Source organism: Cololabis saira, chromosome 4 (genome assembly GCF_033807715.1).
Source record: "Cololabis saira isolate AMF1-May2022 chromosome 4, fColSai1.1, whole genome shotgun sequence".
Taxonomy (NCBI): Eukaryota; Metazoa; Chordata; class Actinopteri; order Beloniformes; family Belonidae; genus Cololabis; species Cololabis saira.
The window spans coordinates 32,012,221-32,035,040 of NC_084590.1; the positions used below are offsets into that span (position 1 = coordinate 32,012,221).

The window sequence follows — 22,820 nt, forward strand, 5'->3', positions numbered from 1 at the left end:
GGGCAGGTGCAGCTTGACTCCACTGACTCTGCTGTGGTACCCAGGGCAGGGAGCTGCATGCCGCCTCACTTAGTTGCAACGTCACTTTGGATATAAATAGCTTTACTGAAAGCGACGCAGGGACGGGAGGAATTCTGTCAACAGAGGGGGGGTAAGAGACCAGATATACTCGGCTTATAAAGAACCGACGGAGTCACTGCGTGCAGACAGCTTACTTTACAGAGTTACACAAACAGAAGAAGCTATACTTCTCTGGATACAGACACTCAGTCTGCATACTAAAGACATGGGCATGTATGGATCCAAGCCTCGGAAACAAGCGCAGGTCCTGATCCTGGGTCTGGACGGCTCAGGAAAAACCACGCTGCTCTACAAACTCAAATACAACCAGAGTGTTGTGACAGTGCCAACTGTGGGATTCAACGTGGAGATGCTGGAGACAGACAGAAGCAGCCCGGGACTGACGGTGTGGGATGTTGGGGGCCAGAAGAAAATGAGGCCCCACTGGAGGCATCACTATTCTGATACAGCTGGACTGATATTTGTGGTGGACAGCTGGGATGAGAAGCGACTGGAAGAGGCCCGCAAGGAACTCCATCGGGTAATTCAATCAGTTCATCCGTATTTAAAGTATCCGTTTAGCTTACTGCCCCTACTCAGCTTTTTTAAAGAAAGGAAGATCTTAGAAACAGTAATGCCCTTTTTCCTTTAATAATGTGTTTTGTTATTTAAGATGCATGTCTGACCTTTACTACAGAACAATGCCTGTACAGACACTACAAAAATGTTTATGAATAATAATAATGATAATAATAATAATAATAATAATAATAATAATAATAATAATAATAATAATAATACATTTTATTTATAGAGCACTTTTAAAATATAATTAAATGGACAAGCAAGAAATTATATTTGAATGAATCATATTAATGAATTTTTGCAAACAAACAAAAATAGTGTGAGTTAATGTTGGGGCTTTTATCAATGCTTTTACTATCTTAATCATCCTCATTATTAAACTATTAAAGAACAAATCTTGTGACCTTTGTGACTTGCAGTTTTAATGTAATGTTTTTGGTTTCCTTAGCTATGCAACTATTACTATTGTTTGTTTTATTGGTTTTATATTATTTTGACTCATTTGGTGTTCTATTTTGGGGGGTTGAATTTATTTGAATTGAATTCTCTGCTGCTATATTCAGCACTTTGTAATATTGTTTATAAAAGTGCAATATAAAAAATATATATAATAATATCAGATTGTAACATCAGTTTGTTTTATTTTCATTATTCTAATTGATTAATCAATAAATATAGACTAAAAAACTGTTATTATCTCAACAATTTATTCACTGTTTGCTTTCATTGCTGAAAGATACTAGAAAAACCATAGTGTTAAAGTAAAAAATCTTTCTTGCTTTACTAAGCCTAACATAAAAGGGTTTATGTTGCTGAATTATGCAACTAAAATGTCCTTCATTTTCTTTCCTTGTGTGTTTGTAGATCTTGAGATATGAGAGTCTCAGAGGAGTTCCTCTTGTGATTCTTGCCAACAAACAGGACCTTCTTGGGGCCCTCAGTCCGGAAGCCCTCTGCCTGAAACTGGACTTGAGGAGAGTGTGTGAAGGCAGGGCTTGGTTCATCCAGCCCTGTTCAGGAACCACCGGGATGGGACTCGAGGAAGGGTTCAGGAGAATGATTTATCTGATGAAGACACCGTTGAGACAGACTCAAGAGGACATTAAATTTAAAATGAGGTCTAAAGGCTTCAGCTTCACAGCAATGAAAAAAGTTATGCTCTGTGGCAGATGATGACTCTTTTTTTTTTAAAGTTTTATCCATACCATGTGTAGGATTTGTCCTCTCCTTTCTAAGCGCCTCATCTCCAGACAGCCTATAGTGCACCTGATGATGGAAACACACAGTTTACAGTAAATCTGTGTGGTGCTGCTCCTTGGGACCCTCAGCGCATCTTCATCTGGTGAAGATAAACCATGAGGATTCATTGAGAAATCTCAGTTTACCTGAGTAGTTTTCAGACTACAGTCACAAGCCGTCATGAGCAGCCTCCATGTTTGAGTCTGCTCGATCAAAAAATATGCAAACTGTAAATGGACAGTGATCAAATTAGATGTTTGTATCAATTTCCATTGTTTACTTACATGTTTTTCACATGTGCCATGCTGCATTTGTTTATTTTGGATCGTAAGTGACAGTGTCATCTCATGTCCGACTGCAGTGATCATCCCCTGCAGCTCAAACATGACCAAATCAAAGAAATCTGATTTATGACACTTTGAAGTTACTGTCAAATCTTTCAACTCAAAGACAGCAAAGTGCTGTTCCAGCAATGTTTAGACAGACTGTTGCTCTCAAATAAAATTATCTCAAATTGAATGAAGTGGCTCTGATCATGTGAAAAGCTAAAGGGGTTTTCATAAACAACAAAGGAGAACTTAGATTAGATGTAAAAGCCCTGAAATGTTACTTCAGAGAGGGCCATTCATAACGTGTTTAAATGTTTCAAACCTCTTTCAAAAGACTGTTCAGATGGTTCATTGGTAGATATGAAGAACTAAATTTACAGGGGGTGCTTTCTCAAATAAGATTCGAAACCTCCTTCAGCCTAATAGTTAGAAGTTTAATGCGACATTCCAAGTTTATCTTATGTCCCATACAAGGAAACTAATATTTCACCGATTGTAAGACCAGCCTCGAACAAGGCCGATATACTTGGAGTCACAACCAGGTCCTCAAGAGTCTGGCAGCATAGGAGGAGAGCAACCAACTCCTTGCCCCTTTGAGTAACCAATTCCTTCAAGGTACCAGCCTTTATCCGAAAGGGACAGGAAAAGCCCAAGCATTCGCTGACTAAACCAGAAACTGGACAGACCCGGTATTCTGGTCTCCTTCACTCAAGTCGTTCTACATCGTAGAGCTCACCATCCCATGGGGAAATTCAGTTGAAGAGGCCTATGAGCGGAAGAAACTGTGCTATACAGAGCTGGCAGCAGACGCACCACAACGAGGATGGATCGCAAAAAACTACCCCGTTGAAGTGGGATGCAGAGGATTTGTGGCTTCTTCCACCATCAGGATGCTGAAAGACCTTGGAAGTCATGGACAGGCCTTGCAGCAGGCAGTTAAAGTATTATCTGAGGCAGCCGAAAAAATCAGCCAGTGGATATGACTCAAGGGGAAGGACCCTTGCTGGGCTCCAAGAACATCAAGATGATTCCCCCCCCCTTACTGAACTTACTGATTAGGGAAGAGGATAAGTTAAATATTCAAGCTAAATTATTCATGAAAATTAAACACTGACACTGTTAGTAGCCAGATGGAGAAATCCATCTATTGATCTCATTTCTATACCTGTCTCATCCTGCTGAGGGTAAATAGTGAGCCTGTCCCAGCTGTCATCAAACCAGAGGGGGGGGTCCACCAGTATAGGTGAAATAATCAACACTTATATATAGATTTATTGAAAGATTCAATAGCATCCGTACAAACTTAGAATATATGTCAGACATGATACATCAATCCTCATCACTACATGTTATCAAGTTGTCTTTTGTAGTCTATTTTTAATGAAAGGAACGGATGTGTTTTTCATTTAGCTGTCTAGCTGAACCCAGAAAATAGAGAAAAAAACATTTAGTTACTTGTCTCCTTTCACTCCACGTGAAAGGAGGTGATTTTATTTTTCAATAAACATTTTGATTTCTTACTGCTGAAATAAATCAAATTAAAATTGTACTTTGGCAGACTGCGATATTGTGATCCTGTTGGTGATTTAACGTCATATCGTGATTAGCACCACTAATAACTAATAGGTTGATTAACTGAATTGGATTAAATGAACACTTTATGACTGCATGAATGAATTAATATCTTTGCAGCTTGGTGTGCTAAAGTCTCGCTGATATTTAGAGTCCTTACAAACACCAGGAAACTGGACCGTATTACACCGGTCATGAAATCACTACACTGGCTCCTAGTGAGTCAAAGGATAGAGTTTAAAATCTTACTGCTGGTCTACAAAGACCTGAATGGTCTTGGACCAAAATACATGCTTGATCTGTTAGTTCCTATGAAGCTCCCAGACCCCTGAGGTTCATCTGGATCTGGTTTGTTGTGTGTCCCAAGAACCAGAACCAAGCAAGGTGAGGCAGCGTTCAGTTATTCTGCTCCTCACCAGTGGAACAAACTTCCTGTAGACCTGAGGTCTGCTCCAACTGTCAGCTCCTTTAAATCAGGATAAAAACATTACTGTTTATGAAGCGTACTCTTAAATTAAATACTTACCTGCCGTACTCTACTGCCGTTACTTTTTAAGAACTTGTGCTTTTTATTATTTTACCTCTTTTCTTATCATTTTATTTCATTTTATTTGTTATTTACTGTTTAATTGTGCCTTGCTGCTTTTAATGTTGATGTAAAGCACTTTGAATTACCTTGTGTTGAATTGTGCTATATAAATAAACTTGCCTTGCCTTACTACATATGGAGAGACTGCCTGTTTTGAGATCAGAATCAGAATCATGTTTATTTGGACAAGTCAGGTCAAACAAGACAGGGAATTTGCTTGGTTATTTTCCTTCTCTGTACAGTAAATGGACAAATGGCAGCTCTTATATATATATATATATACAATTTAGAAAAAAAAGTGAAAGGTGCAGCAATATGAGGTAGACATGGTTATTGAAAGGTGCATTGTTACATCATATGATTGTGGTTATTATAATAATAATTATTATTATTATTAGGGCCCGAGCACTACAGTGCGAAGGCCCTATTGTATCTGTAAGAATTGTTTTTCTCGTTTTTCTTCCGATGAAATTAGGGCCTTTTTGCCCCCCTAAACGTGCCCCAAAAGTCACCAAATTTTGCACGCAAGCCAGGCCTGGCAAAAAATTTGATATTTAATGGTTTGCATTAATGGGCGTGGCAAAAAGGCTCAACAGCGCCCCCTAGAAAACTTTGTGCCTCAAGCCCCACAAAACGGTTTGACGTAGCTACATGCACGAAAATCGGTACACACCTGTATCATGTCGCAACTTAAAGAAAAGTCTCTTGGAGCCATGGCCTAAACCGAACAGGAAGTCGGCCATTTTGAATTAATCGTGTATTTTTGGTGCAATTTATGCCATTCCTTCGGCAGTTAATGCGGCCCGAACCGTAACGTGCACCCAGGTGTGTTATACATCAAAATGTGTGTCTACATCCTGCGACGATGTGCATTACTTTTCTCAGTCAAAAGCGTTACCGTGGCGACGATAGACGCGTAAAAAGCGTGCTCCCCCTTCATCTGGTTGGTCCATATTTGATAGTTCCTACTTTCTGCCATAACTTTTGAATGGTTTGATATAGAGAGTCGTGGGTGGTGTCATCAGCTAAATGTCCAGGCCTGAAGAATCTACATGCAAGTCATACAAGCGCTTCCACTGCAGCCTGAACATGCACAAGGGTACGAGGGCCCGTTCATCGCTGCTGGCAGTTTCTATTTTTTCTTTGTTTTCTCTGCATATTCTGTCTTCCGCCCACAGTCCAAAAAACCATGTTGACTGAATATTCTGAAATTGCCCAAAAGTGTGAGCATGTATGGTTGTTTGTTTATATGTGGCCTGTCTGTGTTGACTTGTCCAGGTAGTACCCATTGCGTATTGCCTGTAATGAGCCAGTTATATAGACATTGTGGGTGGGTCGTGGGTGGTGTCATCGGACTCGGTTTTGAGTCCTTGACCATAATTGGTGAAAATTACCCCCGCCCCTTCTTCTGATTGGTCGATATTTGATAGTTCCTATTTTCTGCCATATTTTTTGAATGGTTTGACATAAATGGCACTTTTCCACTAGTCTTGGCTCAGCCCGGCGCGGCGCGGCGCGGCTCCACCCGTGTGTTTTTCCACAGCCAGGGGGAGAAGTGGGCAGGTTGTGGTGAAGCTGCTGTGACGTACTCGATTGCGCAGCACCTTTGTTTGTGTCGGCGCAGATGAGAAATTAGCTGGAGCCGGGAGCGGCTGAGAAAAAAACAGTCCGTCTACATCCCTTTTTTAATTTTTTCTTGACAGCCACCAGGTTTATGAACATCTGCACCTCAGAGTTGGATCATCAAACAGACGTTTGTGATGACGGCCCCGCCCCCCGACCAATCGGTGGCGAGGAGGGTGGTGACCTCAGAAATAGTCCCTGCTCAGCCCGCTATAGAACCTCGCTGAAATGGTTACAGAAAAAAGTATCGACTTGGAGCGGCTCTACCCGTCTCAGCCCTAATGCAAAAGCGCAAAACGGGTAGAACCGAGGAGAAGCGATACTAGTGCAAAAGCGGCAAAAGAGTCATGGGTGGTGTCATCGGACTTAGTTTTGAGTCCTTGACCTCTATTGGTGAAAATTGCACGTGCCAGGGCCCGTTCATCGCTGCTTGCAGCTTTAATTATTATTATTATTATTATTATTATTATTATTATTATTATTATTATTATTATTATTATTATTATTATTAATGACTGGTCAGGAGGGCTGGCTCGGTTCTTGGTTGTACTCTGGACTCTGCCGAGGAGGTGGGTGAGAGGAGGATGCTGGTCAAGCTGAACTCTATCATGGGCAACCCCTCTCACCCCCTACATCAGGGGTTCTTAACCTTTCTGACCTTGGGGCCCAATTTTTTCAGTACAGAGTGACCCGGGGCCCATTAAATATAAACACTGTATAGCAGGGGTATTCAACTTTAAGAGGTCCATTTAGAGAAAATTTACTCAAGCGAAGGTCCAGAACATCATAATATATATATATATATATATATATATATATATATATATATATATATATATATATATATATATATATATATATATATATATATATATATATATATATATATATATATATATGTGTGTGTGTATATATTCAAGTAGCCTCATAGTTGTATCAACATCTGCATCTGACTGTTATATTAAAAAAAGTACATATTTGCCAATTAACATGTTTAACTTGAATTAAACATATTTTTTTCTCTTAAAAATAAAGTAGATTTTATTTTATTTTTCAAATGCTATCTTATTTTATTTCTCTACCAGCAGTTTGAATTTCCCCTTTTCTTTGTTAATTGTCTCAACACATTTTTATACTAAATTAATATAAACACATCTTAACAATTTAAGGTTCAGGTTCAGGTTCTCATATGCATGTGGAGGTGCTCATTGATGAGCCTGAAACGATATTTAGTTTTAATTATGTTCACTGTGGAGAAAGCTGCTTCACAGCTGTATCTGGACCCAAACATGGGTGTTTTAAGATGCTCAGCTTATTTTTCTGTGACTTCAGTTCAGACTTGAGTGGATATGTTTGATGAAAAACTTTGTGTTTTGTTTCAGTGGCGTTTCACTTTCGCACTTTGAACGCCACGGTCTCTGAACGTATGAGACACTGGTTTTGTCCCAGTGGGAAGACTGAACAGGATGAATTTGTCCATTCCGGGTTGCATATTTAAAAATACAGCGAGGACAAAACTTAGTTTGATTTTACTTTAAGTTATTTACATTAATAAGTTGTCAGGACTCAGCGTGTCGGGTTCATCCGAGCCTGATCAGCTGCGACGGGCACAGCCCGCACCGCGGCTCTCTGGTCGCGCTGCAGCAGTTACTTTCTGATGCTTTTTCGAAAGCCCGAACAGTCCAGTCCAGCAGACACGACAGCCCACGCATCTACATCTACCATCCTTCAGCAGTAACGACGGAGCCCACCGCCCGAGCGGCAGCCTCAGCCGACCTCCCCGGCCGCGGGCACGCGCCGGGATAAATGAGCACGCCGTGCTCGCTCGCTCTGGGCGCAGACCCAATTAATCGATCCCTAATCCTGGCAGATCTAAACCTACTCTGTGCAAAATGAAGGATTTTCTCTGTAAAGACACACCATTTCTCTTACTATTACACGTACAGCTAGCTGAGTGTCTTCTTCTCCTCATTTGGTTGGGAGTTGCTATGCAGTCCCGCGGCCCTCGCGGCCCACACGTACAAAACTGATTTTTTTTTGGCGGCCCACTAGATGGCGCTCGCGGCCCAAGTGTGGGCCGCGGCCCTATGGTTAAGAATCACTGCCCTACATGACACTATGGGAGCCCTCAGCAGCTCCTTCAGCCAAAGACTGCTCCACCCACGCTGCAAGAAGGAACGCTACCGCAGGTCCTTCATCCCCACAGCCATCAGACTTTATAATAACAAACTGTAGCCGCCCGAGTGCAATAACCTGTCTCTTTGAAAGTGCAATAACCTTTGCCCGCTAAATACCTCATGTATTTTTGCACATCCGTTTTTTTGTTTACTATTTTTTCTCTTGTACATTACTAATTTTTCTACATTTTATATTGCTCTATTTTTTTATTATGTAGCTATTTAGCAGCACGGTGGCTTAGGTTAGCACTGTTGCCTCACAGCAAGAAGGTCCCCGGTTCGACTCCCAGGCCCAGCAGGGTCTTTCTGTGTGGAGTTTGCATGTTCTCCCCGTGCTTGCGTGGGTTTCCTCTGGGTACTCCGGTTTCCTCCCACAGTCCAAAAACATGCATGCTAGGTTAATTGATGATTAATTGATTGCCCGTGAGTGTATCTGATTGTTTGTCTGTATATGTGGCCCTGTGATGGACTGGCAACCTGTCCAGGGTGTAACCCCTGCCTCTCGCCTGAAAATAGCTGGGATAGGCTCCAGCAGACCCCTGTGACCCTGCAAAGGATAAAGCGGTTATAGATAATGGATGGATGGATAGCTATTTATTGGTTATTTCTATTTTAATTTTTTGTATAAACAGTTGAGCATGTGTGTGTTTGGCTGCTGCACGATTGAATTTCTCCTCTGGGAGATCAATAAAGTCTTCTATTCTATTCTAATTTTATATAGAAAGCCGGGCCTGTGTGTGTGTGTGTGTATATATATATATATATATATATATATAAATATATTATATATTACATATATATATTATATTTATATATATATATAAAAGAAAAATAATATATATATATATATATATTATTTTTCTTTTCTTTTTTTTTTCTTTTATGCTTTTCTTTTGGAGTTCTGTGAAATGAATACATTGTAAAAACAGAACATTAGAAGGGGTAGGACTAGAAAAGTTTTTTGAAACTTCATCCTACACCCTTTCAAACAGGAAATATTTATTTACATATAGATTTGTCTTTTTAGTTTGCTTTGTTTTGCTTATGGTTTTCTTTGTTTTTTTTTTCGGTATATACATTTTATGTATTCTGACTATTTTGTTTTTGTTTTAACCTGTTTGAATAAATAATGAAATGAAATGAAATGGAAAATGAAAAAATGAAATGAAAATTATTATTATTATTATTATTATTATTATTATTATTATTATTATTATTATTGCACAATCACTATGAGCGATGTGAGTTCATGAGAGAGGGGTGCAAAAAGTGGAGGAGCAAAAAAACCCAGAACAGAATCGCAGATTATAAACCAGATAAGCATTTGCCCCACTTCACTTGCATCCCTGATCACGCATTCATATTCACATGCAGGCGTAACCATGGCTTTACATGCTGCGGAGCTCCGCCAGCTCCGCCATGGCACGTAGACGTCGTCAGGGCAGCCAATGAGAGCGCGGGGGGTTTCCCCGCCCCTCTACGTCACAGGAGGGGGGCGGGGCCAGCCCTCCACCACCGGCATTCCCAGTATGCACCGCGGAGCGAGCAGAGCATAGTCCGCTAACCAGCGCTGCAAACGGGAACCAGAGAGAGGACAGCTCCCCCAGCTCACCCACGACCCGCACCAAACCGAACACGGTCCACAACCGATAACAATGGCCGACAACGAGAAACTGGACAACCAGCGGCTAAAGAATTTCAAGAATAAGGGTCGAGATTTGGAGGTAAAGTTGCGCTGTGTCCGCTGTGACGTCGTTTCTAATTTCTCCCCGTCGGAACTTTGCAGCCCGAGGCCCGGCCGGGCTCCCGCACCGGGCCCGGGCCCGGGCCGGGTTCTGCTCCACAATGACATCACTTTTGGTATAAGACATAAATATATATGTATATTAATAAAATAAACCCATAGGGTGTAGTGTATGCGGTGCTAGCCTGGGCTAGCCGGGCCTGTGTGTGTGTGTGTGACACCGATCCTTCAGCTCGGTGGTGAATGTTAATAATCACCTCCATGTAAATATAAAAACACACCTAACACGTCTTTTGGATGAACCTTCTCGGCTGCCATGTGACCGTGGCGGCGGGGTAAAGCTAAATTCTGGCTCCGCGGTAAATCAACGCAGAGCCTACGGCGTAGAGTACGCGGAACCATAAATCAGCCTACGGCATAGTACGGTGCGCGTCGCCGCGTACCCTACGGCGTAGGCTCTGCGTCGATGTAACGCGGAAGCATGAATCCGCCTTTAGGCGGCCAGCCCGGTGCTAGCTTAGCAAGGTGGTGCTGCAGCTCCACCCATCCCCCGTCTGTACCAGCAAAAACAATGGCGGAAACACACTCCAGTCTCCAAACTGACCGCTCACATCGTGTCTCCACACGACCCGCGGGGTTATATTGTTATATTCGTGTATATGTCCCGTTTTTTTAGCTGATGTTCCGTTTGGCTCGGCTGATCGAGCTGATGGATCAAAGCTGCACGGCAGCCAATGGCGGATCGATAAGTAAGCCAGGTGATTCGCATTCGTGGCTGATCATGCACGACGCAGGGTATCGATATGAGTATGAGGCGGGCTCGTTGAAGGTGTTTCTGTTATACATCCTGTTTGACAAGTCTGTGTTGTGGGGGTTCTGCTGCTCAGACGGTGTCGTCACGTGTGTGGATTCAGCTCCTAAATGTGTTTTAATAAACCAGACTTTCCATCAAGCATCAGCTCTTAAAGGACACACTGATTGATATCGTTATTTAGAAATTGGTAGTGATTTGCATGTATGCTCAAATGCTCCTCTTTGGCACATGTGGTTTAAATTTATCCAGTCATTCTGCATCAAATGTTTCATGATTGTTCAGTTTTTACTGAAACTCCTTTTGAAGATGCAGCCATTTTGAAAGCTGAAGCTGCAAAGGACTTTATCAAGTTGATATTTGAAAAACATTTGGCTATTCAGGCATTGCAGACTGCAGTGTTTTGGACCTTGTGCATGACTGGGGTAGTTTTGGCTTGATGTTATCACCATATTTTTATTTTATTTTTTATTGTTGGTTTTGTCTCGAACACAACAAAACCCATCAAAATATTAAAAAAAGCAAAACAATTTCACAGTCTCATCCAAAAATAAAACACAGCAAAACAATGTGTTCGAGAGGGAACAGGAGGAAGCAGGACGCTTATTTAGTCCTGTCCCTTCCTCACAATATCATATCATATATATGCCATTTAAAAATTAAAAGAAAGAGAAATAAGAGAAATAAAATAACAAAAAATAAATATAAAACAACAACCAATAAACAAGATCAAGGCATAATTAAACCGGTCTCCTACAATATCCTAAATTCAAAAATCCAATCTCTGTCACCTCTACGATGATCCATGACCACTCCTGAATGCAGGCAGTTATATTTGTATCGTATATGATCCATCCCACAAGGAACAAAATAACAATCAATGCAAATTGAGTTCTTTAGAGGTCCCCATTTTTACACTTGTCCAGAATTGCTTTCTTGTATGTGTTTTTAAACTGTATAAAGTTAGTGCTTCGTTTGATTTCATCATCCAGACCATTCCACAAAGTTACCCCTCAGACTGATATGCACATGCTTTATATTGGTAGAAGGCAGAGACCCTGAGCTTGGCTGTTCCAGTGGGCTCTAGGAGGGACCGGATGGATTGATACCAAGCACAGGGTCTTTTTTGAAGGGGGCCATGAATAGTAAAATGACATATTCGTTTAACAATTCATGATATTGTGGTATTTGTGTTAAAGCTTTTCAGTTTATTGTAAAAATTTAAATTTGACATTTGGATTAAGATAGTTATTATTATTATTATTATTAGTATAAGTGTTTTCAGGACTGAGTTGTTCAAATCACTCTAAAGCCTGTTTGCTACATTTAAAGATGTCCTTTTTTTTCTTTTAAGCTCTATTTTTAGATAATTGGGTCAACCTTTATTGTTATATCATTGTAGAAGTTTGTCAGATTGAGTAATTTTCATCTTGCCTTTTCTGTACCACCCTACGTACACATGAAGTGGAGGAGAGGATGGATGGAAATATATATATGATATATTCAGCATATATTATATGCTGTCATGTGCAGTGATGGGCTCAAAGCAATATTTGATGAATGACTGCACAAATTGTTCTCTGATTCTACACGGTGCACAGATTTCATTTAAGTTTTGTAGCCCAGTTACTCTTCTGGTTTGGAGGATGAAATTAAAGTTCCTTGTTGTATAATGCTCAAATGTTATCTTTCCTTCAGACTATGAGGAGACAGAGGACTGAGGTTGTGGTGGAACTCAGAAAGGTAATTACATTTTTGCCATATTGCATAATTCTAAGTTTGAGTTACAGTATACTTTTTTTTTTATCTGCATATAATCTTTGACCTAAAACACTGAAATATACCAAGTTGTCCTTAAATGAATGTGAAAATTCAGCCATATTTATGAAATTCTGTCTCTGTCCTTCTAAAACAGAACAAAAGGGATGAGCACCTTCTGAAGAGGAGAAATGTACCCCATGAGGACATCTGTGAGGACTCTGATCTTGATGGAGATTTCAGATCAGTACGTGTTTGTTTTCCACATATGGTGTCCTCTGCTTTATGAAAATGGTTTTATGTTTGGTGTGTAGACTACCATCACTCATTTATGGCATTGCTGAAGCAGTGAGGGTATGGAGCTTGGTAGAAATGATCTTGTGTGATTGTTTGTCCAAGAGGTTTTTCACATTGTATTTATTTTTTAGATTAAACACTCCAAAAATTATGAATAATTTGTCCATGCAGCGCTGCTTCCTTGCAGCGCTTCTTATATTAGCCCATCTGGATGGAACAGGATTGTAAACAGGCATATATACTTTTTCTTGCTATGCAGTGATACGACAAATGCAAAATATAGCAATTTTTTAGTTTAGATGGGATGCCTACCTGTTTTATCCACACATTGAACCAAGGTGGATATCTCCGCTATTTTTTATTTTTCAAAGATAAAAGAAGAAATTGACAATACAATTCTCTTAGTTTTACATGAGTGGTGATGTGTGCGATGTCTACACCAGATATTTGGTCTGTTTTTGGCCTATCTTGTTTCTATGTAATTAATCTTATAATATATTGATGCCTTTTATTGTTGAAGAAAATTAGCAATTGTTATATCTGGGTAATGAGGAGCTTTCAATAGATTAACTCTAAGTATCTCTGTTGTTAACTCTCAACATATGCAACTTTGGCATACAACTGGGCATTGCCATAGAAAATCCCACCTTTTATTAAAATCCCCTTTACAATATGATTTTAATTTTTTTATTTTGGTCAGATTATACATCGCAGGCAAATTGGTAACGCATACATTTGATTGGAACTATGTAATCACTATACATGAAGACTTCAGAAATGTGGTTCATTAGATCCACCGACACCTCAGTCTTAAAGATATTTACCAAGTTTGAGATTTTTTTGAAGTCAGGAAAGGAAGACTTTCTGGGTAAAGTGAGACGAGAGGATAGCGTAGGGGGGAAACAAAAGGGAACCCTGGAAAAGGAATGACACAGATAAATGAAACACTAGCAAGAGCGATGATCAGAAATAACTCTGGAAACTCAGCATAATTTGTTAAATTTTTGAGAAAAAAATTTTAGAGAGAGAGAAGGCATGGAGAGAAACTTGATGGTCTTTTTTAAGAAACCAGGTTGACTCACAAGAAGCTACCTGTGTCATAATTTAACTCTAACCTTAGTGATGACAAATTTGTGAACTCAATGCTCATGACAGATGTAAGTGTTTGGAAGAGATTAGTCAGACAAGTCAGGGGTTTGGTGTAGCAAAATCTTTGTAGCGTGTGACCCCCTGTTGGCTATCATTTGTATCATGTGAAGGCAATACAATTTCACATCTCCTGATCACAAGACGAGTACATCATATAGAAGGCACAATACAACGGCCCTGTGAAACTGAAAACAGTGTTTCTGTGAATTTGAGTTAAAGGTACCTCAGTTTGGTGGTATTCCAGCATTTAAATGGCCACTCGGCTATTTGGAGATTCAGTCACTGTAACCACTTCACAGTGTTGAGGGACCTGATTTCAAAATGGATACTTAGTAGTATATCAACAATCCTATGCTGCTATAAGACAGGTAGAGAGACCTCCGGGGGCTTCTGTAGAAAGTGTGCAGGTTTGAGTTCTTGCAAACCAGTGAATGCTGCACACGTGCTCTCAGTCCAGCTACTACAGTAGTCTAATTATGTTGCCTGGGGAACATTTGTTGTATAATTTTGTTCCCCATAAGCCTTTTTGGAACCATACATACCCCTTTTCTGATCAAAATTACCTCCTGCTTGTGTCACACAACAGTATGGTAAGTACATTTTATTTATATAGCACCTTTCACAGACATGAGTCACAAAGTGCTTCACAAGGTAGATGCAAACAATACAAAAGAACGAAAAGTGTATTAAAAGCACAGGTTCCAACAATAAACAGTAAACCAATAAAACCATTTATCAACTAAAAAACCTATTTAAAAAGAAAAGTGTTCAACTGCTTTTTTTTAAGCGAGAGTTTAAGCAGCAAAGGGAAAAAAGTACAGAAGTATGCACATAAGGCTGAACAGATGAGGCCTGATTTCTAAGGGCACTCAAGCTTTGGTTTGAGAGGTATGAAGAGAACTATTTTAAAACCACTCCAGAAAAGCCCTACCTCAGCTTGAGGTCTATTGATGAAAATCCTGTGATCGACAGTGTCAAAAGCTGCAGATAGATCCAATAAAAGCACCGGTATGCATTTCCCAGAGTCAGCTGCCATCATAATGTCACTTGAAACCCAAAATAATCAAAAATATGTGCTTTTCAAAAATATTGTTGTGTTAAATTTTTTTTTTCTTAAGCACAGAATCAGTTGTTTAAAAGAATAAATGATAGAGCTTGATAGAGCTTTACATAGTGGATGGTCTGTGATTCAAACCTAATCACTTTGAACATTTTCTTTTACAGCACAACACCTCACTTGAAACAATAGTGCAAGTAAGTTTGGTTATTCATTTTTTTTATTTGTTCATTCCAACTCCTATTTGTAAATTCTGGGTGTAAAATATATTCTTGTTTCTCAATATGCAAATTAAGGTAAATATAGCAAAATATTTAACTTGGAAAATGAAATGGATATTGCCAGTTGGGTTGAGTGTTGTACAGCGAGTGATCCTGTTACGTTGTTTTGTAGAATGCCACCAGCGATAACCAGGGGATCCAGCTGAGTGCCGTTCAGGCTGCAAGGTAAAGACACAAACATGCATTGCTAACAAGAAAACCATAAAACTTCCCTATTACCTCTGCTTGTACAATGACAATTATTTGTTGTACTACTATGTTTCACATTGCGATTTTGAGAACTCAAGGTAATATCTTCCAAAATATCATCAATCTGCTATTCAGGGTTTCTGTTTTTGACATTTCAAAAAGATGACACATTGTCTAGAAAAACTGTCCCTTTTGCCGTGACTTATCATTTTTACAGAAGCAGTCTGGGTGTAATTTTTATTCATAGCTGTTATTTACTGGCTCCTGAATTTGCGTGTCACTACACAAGTGCTTTGACTCATGCTTTGGGGTTGCAGTAGATTTTCTGTTACAACATAACCTTTCTCTTTCGCAGTGTTAGTGGCTGACTGGTTTCCCAACTCTGTTCAAACAGTTTTGAATTTATGAAGTCTGCTTGAAACATGGCTCTGTTGTAAATGGCCAGGCAGCTTGACTTTAGTTTACACGTTAGGACTGACCTGGACGCATTAATTCTGCTGCTGTTCTAATTTCCAGGGCTGTGATTGACTTGCATTTTGTTTGCTATTTTACTCTGAGCATTTGGTTGTTTATCTGTTAGTGTCATTGAAGCAAGAATCTCTCTTTTTGTGTTTTAATAGGAAATTGTTGTCCAGCGACCGTAATCCTCCCATAGATGACCTGATTAAGTCTGGGATCCTTCCTATTCTGGTCCACTGCCTGGACAGAGATGACAAGTAAGCAAAACTGCAGTAGAGTTCATCTGCATGTAGCAGTGACTCATGCTTTTTTAAATGTATTTATTTTCTATGTGCAGTTATTAGTTAAAGTTGACTTCTTTCCCTGATCATGTTGAGTTTATGAATGCTTCTAAATCATGCAGGGTTTACCCCAGCCTAGATTTGAGTTGTGCTGCTTTTATGCAAATGTGTTCCGGTTTTCACCTTCTCTGTGGAACGACTCACCGGCATGTTATTATAAATAAACCCTGCCCAGTGTCAGTCGTTTTCAGACATTGCTTCTGCTGCTGTTACTCACATCTTATCGTTCTGCAGCCCGTCTCTCCAGTTTGAGGCTGCCTGGGCTTTAACCAACATAGCGTCGGGTACCTCAGAGCAGACCCAAGCTGTGGTCCAGTCCAGTAAGTGCCACTATGTTAAAACACAATTTCTTTTACTGTCTTGATCTTATTTCTGGTTGTTTTTTATTTTTTTTTCTTCTTCTTTACAAAGCAGACATTGTACTTTGGGTACATTGTTTTATGCTTGAATGTGAAACTGACTACAAGGGAGTTGTACCTTGCTCATTTGTGAGTGTGCGCTGCTCTGGTGGGGGTTTTGTGATCTGAACATACTCTGTGATCTGTTGATCTGTCAGAATAAGTAGTATACTTCTTTCTGTTGCTGATTTACTGAAGTGAGGTCCTCAGTGGAAAGGGCCAATTAGCAGGATATGTTGCATCCATCTGTGTTTCCGCACATCTTTTTAAAGTTTTTATCCATTGTTGTCTGCTTTGTGATAAATCAGGTTTCTATCACCTAGTTAGGTTTGTTATATATATTTTTTTCTCTTTCTTTTTTTACCATGGGCGTTGTTTTTAGTTTGGGAAGTAAATTGTAACATTGGCCTTTTTTAATATTTACATTATACAGCCATATGATGTAGAGAAGCCAATCAGATGTTAATGTACAAGGTAAATAACATAAAACAAAAATAATAGTTAAAATAATCACTGGTATAATATAATAACCTGGTAGTCATATTTAAAGTGAATGTATGCTGTTTTCATAGCATATTGATGTTTTCCTTTTGGAAGCTATGTCTCACCTTTTTTAGGACACCTTACTGTTTGAAATGTATTTACAGCAGGTATTAAAAGTGAAAAATGCACATGTTTATAGCAGATTTTATTGGCATCTGCTATTTATATATTTTGAGTTTTTTCCTAAGGATTTAATTAGCAACATTAGATTTATTTTTTTGTATCCTCAAATTTCCTTTTAACTGTGCCGCCAGTGTATCTCTGTCCTTAGATTAAAGTACGGGTTTCAGCCGAGCTGGAATAGACGTAATTTGTCGGGGCTGTATTTGACGTTTGCATTAATGTTTTTTTGCAGATGCTGTTCCTCTGTTCTTGAGGCTGCTTCATTCTCCTCACCAGAATGTGTGCGAACAGGCCGTTTGGGCTCTGGGCAACATCATAGGTGAGTCGATGCAAACCGGATGTCTTTTAATTAGTATGGTGGTTTGTTTGTCACTTTTGGCAACAAAAAGTCCCATCTAACATATTTAACATACTTACTTATATTTGGAAACTTGCAGACATGTATGGAAATAATCTAACACATTAAACAACAAAAGGAAACATTGTCATACTGTTTATCTGCCCTACTTTTTAAATTGTCATTGGGGTTTATGAGAAGAACCCACACCTGTCACTGTGTCAAGGATGTAAATCAAAGGGGAAAGAAAATTGGTCCCAAAGCACCTTCCGTTTTTGTGTGTGCTCAGGTGATGGCCCGCAGTGCAGAGACTATGTGATCAGCTTGGGTGTGGTCAAGCCCCTGCTCTCATTCATTAGTCCCTCCATCCCCATCACCTTCCTCCGCAATGTCACCTGGGTTATGGTCAACCTGTGCCGTCACAAGGACCCTCCACCACCGATGGAGACGATCCAGGAGGTCTGTGTGAAAATATGTGTGCATGCAATGTCACTGAGTGTCTAGAAGTTGTGATTGTTTTTTTTTTTTTATTGTTGATTTAAGTGTTGGATACACTTCTCCATTTGTTTGAAAGAGAAGGTGTGTTCAAACTTTGCCTGCAGAAAACATCTTTCCATCCTTATACGTTAGTTTTACTATTCCACCTTCCAGAGGCTGCACGATATCTTAAAAATGTATTGGCAGTGTAATATCAGTACTGTAAAGAACTGCTTCGTTTGGTTTATCATCAAAGGAAACGTGAGTTTATTTCTCAGTTCTTCCAGATGTTTCATCTCATGAACATGTTCATGCTAATTTAAGATTTTTATTAATTTGAAAAAATACATGGGGATATTTTTCTTTCAAATCGCACAGAATGTTTAAAGTTCGGATTACAACGCTCTTCTGAAGTGATCGACACTGGATAACTATGCAACTGATTGAATACTAGTTTTTTTGTCCCCTATTAAGTGTAATATGGAAAATGTATAATTTTTCCAGTGTCTATATTTGCTGCCATGATCAACGTTTACTGAATGTTTGTTTTTATATTGAAAATCATGTCGTTATAATCAACAGTGCTATTTTATGTTTTTTATTGTGTTACTGCTCTAATCATAGAAAATGTAAAGGGGCTGTATTAGAAATGCTGTGTGCAGTGTGTGTGTGCGTTCATGTGTGTTTTTTGTATTTCCTTTAGCAGCCAAATCCCATTATAGGTTATTTTGTAGTTTGATGTGTTATTAGTCGTTGCAGCTGCCTGTTAGTCACACATAATGCTGCAGTTTTAAACATGTCAGACATTAGGAAAGGTGCTTGTCTAATAATCTCTTATAGCCAATGCAGAAAGGCAGTACTATCGTAGCCATGATGATCAACCTATAGACCAGGGCTGGGGAACCCTGGTCCTCAAGGGCTGCATTTTTTTTATTTTACGTTATTTTTTTTAAGATTTTGTGGTGCTGGTGGCCTTTTTTATAGAAAATGGGTGGACAGGAAATTGTTATAGAGAGAGGGAGAGACGTGCAGCAAGAAGCGACAGGCCGGGGCACGAGGGCATCTGTAAATGGCACCCGCTCAGCCCACTGACCTATCGAGGGTCCAGTCCTGCATTTTTTTTTTTTTAAACTCCCCTTGCATCAACACACCTGATCTTAATTAATGGTCATCATCATCTTTACATCACGGTCTGTACGGGTCTGTTAATGTCAGTCACTTGTATCAGGGTGTGTTGAAGCAGGGGAGCGGCCATGGAGGACCAGGGTTCCCCACCCCGCTGTAGATGATGAAACGGTTGGGCAGAAACTAAAACTGACTTGTAGATAAATTACTGCCTTAAGAAATATTTGATTTGGGCTGAAAGCTGCTGTTATCTTCATAACTTTGTAGAAATAAGAGACATGTGTTTATTGGTCAGTGTTGGACATCTTCAGTGGTCTCTCTAATTAATTTTTTTTTTAAAACTACACCTTCTAATGTGTCCTTTTTTTTTGTATAAATTGTTCCCTCAGATCCTGCCAGCTCTGTGTGTGCTGATCCATCACACAGATGTCAGTGTGAGTATCGAGATTTTTTTTATTAGCTTTGGTGTCTGGGCCCTGCTCAAATATGCTCCCAGATGAAAGTTTCTGCTAAAACATGGTTTGTTGAAGCTGCACAGAGTTGAGATGTATGTAACCTACATTTTTGGGTGTTTTTTGCTACCTCCAGATCTTGGTGGACACGGTTTGGGCTCTGTCTTACTTAACTGATGCTGGTAACGAGCAAATCCAAATGGTCATCGACTCTGGCATTGTCCCTCACCTGGTTCCGCTACTGAGTCACGTGGAGGTCAAAGTTCAGGTATGGAGAGGAGATTGATGCTATTATGAATTAATTAAAGCAGGGTTTTTAATAATTCAGTAAAGAGACAAGCTTTTGTCATTTTATCATGACTCTGTTAAGGTGTTTGAACTTTTCTAGGGAGACTTTTAAGTCTACAATAAAAAGTTGTTCAAGTTTCGGTTTTGTATTATTGTAATAAGTAGTAGTGGTTGTTGGTTGGTTTTTTTTAAACCTCTTTCCTCTCCCCACCCAGACTGCTGCTCTGAGGGCCGTTGGGAACATAGTGACTGGCACAGATGAACAGACGCAAGTGGTGCTCAACTGTGACGCTCTCAGCCACTTCCCATCACTCCTCACTCACCCGAAAGAGAAAATCAATAAGGTAACATTCTCCATTTTTGGGGAACATCTCAAAATACTTTGCTGATTTACTGGAAATGATGAAATCAGAGACTTGGTGCAAGTGTGAATGCTGTATGAAAGGTTAGATGGGGGTTAGATAGTTTATAAATGGTATGAATTCACAGCGTGGAGAATCGTGAGGATGACGACGGTGAAGACGACATCGGAGAACGGCCACTTGTAGTTGGTGATAAAGATTAGGTGATGAGGGGGGCAGTAATGTGTGTCTGTATGTGATCGAATGTGTGAACCATGGGTTGGTGGATTGATAGGTGCTGAAATCTCTGCTGATATCGAAGTGCATCTGAGACCAGTCACTTGAAAAACGGGGCCTTCTTTGTGACTGGCCGATGATTACGGCCTCAAGTCACCTTCTCCCCACCCACAGCACCCTGTCTCTACCAGAGATCAACACTTCTGAGTTGACTTCTGGATTCTGATCCATTTCAAGGACAAAACTACGTCCATAGTTTAAGTTGCAAATGCAGGAAAACACTGTATTTCTTTGCTTTGGATAAAACCTGCAAAAAGGGGGAAATCTTAAAGCACCTCTATCCCATCTGCTTGCAGGATAACAGTCTCTCATTCTTGATTTGTTCTTTTTGTCTTGTAGGAGGCAGTGTGGTTCTTGTCCAACATTACAGCAGGTAACCAGCAACAGGTGCAGGCAGTCATTGATGCCAAGTTGGTCCCCATGATCATCCACCTGCTTGACAAGGTTTGTATACTTTTCAAGTGGAAAAATCCTAGGAAAAAAGAGGGTCTCTTAACTTGAATGCATATATTTTAGGGTGACTTTGGAACTCAGAAGGAAGCAGCCTGGGCCATCAGTAACCTGACAATAAGTGGGAGGAAAGATCAGGTAAGAATCTCCTCCTGCATGCTCATCCGTATAATTTTACTGCTTTCACCAAATCTATTCACGGAATGAATGTTGCTCTATTCAGCATTTTTGTGTGGAATAAAACATTAGTCCTTTCAAAATAAAAGCCCTGTTAAGAACTGTTTGACTTCCTATCAAATTTGCATGGGATTTTAATTTGGCACAATCCAGGAAGCTCATTAAATTGTCATTGCTGACTTTGTGGCTTCCAATTTCCTGGCACAGTCCCATTAATTGAAATGTATAATTGTATTCAAGGCAGATCTAGAGGTTTAAAATGTAAAACAGAGTTTTGTACATCTGTTATCACATCAGTACCTCGGAGACTGGGGATTATCTTGAGAATAAGTAACTAGTCTATGCCTTTGAAGTTAATAAAACCTTTATTTGAGGAAATGTGGTGATTTCTCCTTCACGATCAATGTGATGTGTGTAATGATGGCACATTAAAGAGAGTAAACCACAGTCAGCCCAGTGATTAATATCGCAGACAATTTTGATTGCTAAGTTACTATCTGACTTTAGAATATTCAAAATATTTAATGATACAAACCCCCTCTTCATCGTGGTCTGGTAGATTAAGAGATTAATATGTATCCACAGGTTGCACATCTCATCGAGAAGCAGGTGATCCCTCCGTTCTGCAACCTGCTCACAGTGAAAGATGCTCAAGTTGTGCAGGTTGTTCTCGATGGCCTCAGCAATATCCTGAAGATGGCTGACGAGGAGGCGGATACGATCGCTAACCTCATTGAGGAATGTGGAGGTAAGCTCCATGTCTACTATCAGTTTTTAAGATCTTTTATTCAGGTCTTCATGTGGTTAATTTCTATATTTCTGTCTCACAGGTTTGGAAAAGGTGGAGATGCTTCAAAATCATGAAAATGAAGATATCTACAAATTGGCTTATGAAATTATTGATCAGTACTTTTCGTCTGACGATGTAAGTTGCACTCAACTAATGTGGTAAATGTATTCATAGATATAATATTGAGCTGCTGTGATTTAATTTCTATATTTAGATTTAACGTTTAAAAATTGTGGTTAGTTTAGTCCTTATACATTTAGCATGTTATTTGCAACTTAGGTCTTTTAATGGACAAAAGTGTGAAAGATTCACATTGCAAAAATATGCAATTCAGCACAGTTTTCTTAAACTTAAACTGTTTTGTCCCATTTACTTTAAAAGTCACGCACAGCGATGGGTCTTTAATGATATTTCCTGTGCATGTAACACCGCCACCTGCGCATCTTAACAACCAATTTGTTCATTTGTCACTCAGATCGACGAGGACACCAGCCTGGTCCCAGAGACCATCCAGGGTGGAACTTTCGGCTTCAACCCAGCCAACTTGCCAGCCGAGGGATTCCAGTTCTAGACGTCATCTGGGGTATTCTGGAGTTTTGTTCACGATGCAGCACTCTGTTCAACATAAACAAATTAGGAGAGAAAGAGCGAGAGAGAGCGAGTGTGAGAAATTCGATCCATTGTGCTTGGCTCGTGGGATCCATGGCTGCATCTTATCTGAGAGAAAAATATGTGGATTTCATTTGGCATTTCCAGAGGAAC

The 22,820-nt window shown here is 39.8% G+C and overlaps 2 protein-coding genes across 2 annotated transcripts; both read left to right on the plus strand.

The window, feature by feature from the left end:
* The first annotated feature begins 187 nt into the window (after window positions 1–187).
* Window positions 188–4,342, plus strand: LOC133442381 (ADP-ribosylation factor-like protein 14). Its single transcript, XM_061720359.1, has 2 exons — window positions 188–601; window positions 1,510–4,342. Exons 1-2 carry the CDS (start codon window positions 287–289, stop codon window positions 1,816–1,818), a joined length of 624 nt encoding a protein of 207 aa, XP_061576343.1. The 5' UTR covers window positions 188–286; the 3' UTR covers window positions 1,819–4,342.
* Window positions 4,343–9,702: 5,360 nt separating this feature from the next.
* Window positions 9,703–22,765, plus strand: kpna4 (karyopherin alpha 4 (importin alpha 3)). The gene is made up of 17 exons (XM_061719468.1): window positions 9,703–9,898; window positions 12,428–12,472; window positions 12,645–12,734; window positions 15,158–15,187; window positions 15,384–15,436; window positions 16,081–16,176; window positions 16,495–16,580; window positions 17,557–17,643; window positions 17,951–18,120; window positions 19,653–19,697; window positions 19,852–19,983; window positions 20,219–20,347; window positions 20,981–21,085; window positions 21,158–21,229; window positions 21,854–22,016; window positions 22,099–22,193; window positions 22,534–22,765. Exons 1-17 carry the CDS (start codon window positions 9,830–9,832, stop codon window positions 22,627–22,629), a joined length of 1,563 nt encoding a protein of 520 aa, XP_061575452.1. The 5' UTR covers window positions 9,703–9,829; the 3' UTR covers window positions 22,630–22,765.
* Window positions 22,766–22,820: the final 55 nt, after the last annotated feature.

Coding starts and splice junctions, on each gene's coding strand:
- kpna4 (XM_061719468.1), top strand. CDS start 9,830: ATGGCCGACAACGAGAAACTGGACAACCAGCGGCTAAAGAATTTCAAG. Junction 16,581..17,556: donor CCAAGCTGTGGTCCAGTCCA/GTAAGTGCCACT, acceptor GTTTTTTTGCAG/ATGCTGTTCCTCTGTTCTTG. Junction 21,086..21,157: donor TCATCCACCTGCTTGACAAG/GTTTGTATACTT, acceptor CATATATTTTAG/GGTGACTTTGGAACTCAGAA.
- LOC133442381 (XM_061720359.1), top strand. CDS start 287: ATGGGCATGTATGGATCCAAGCCTCGGAAACAAGCGCAGGTCCTGATC. Junction 602..1,509: donor CCCGCAAGGAACTCCATCGG/GTAATTCAATCA, acceptor GTGTGTTTGTAG/ATCTTGAGATATGAGAGTCT.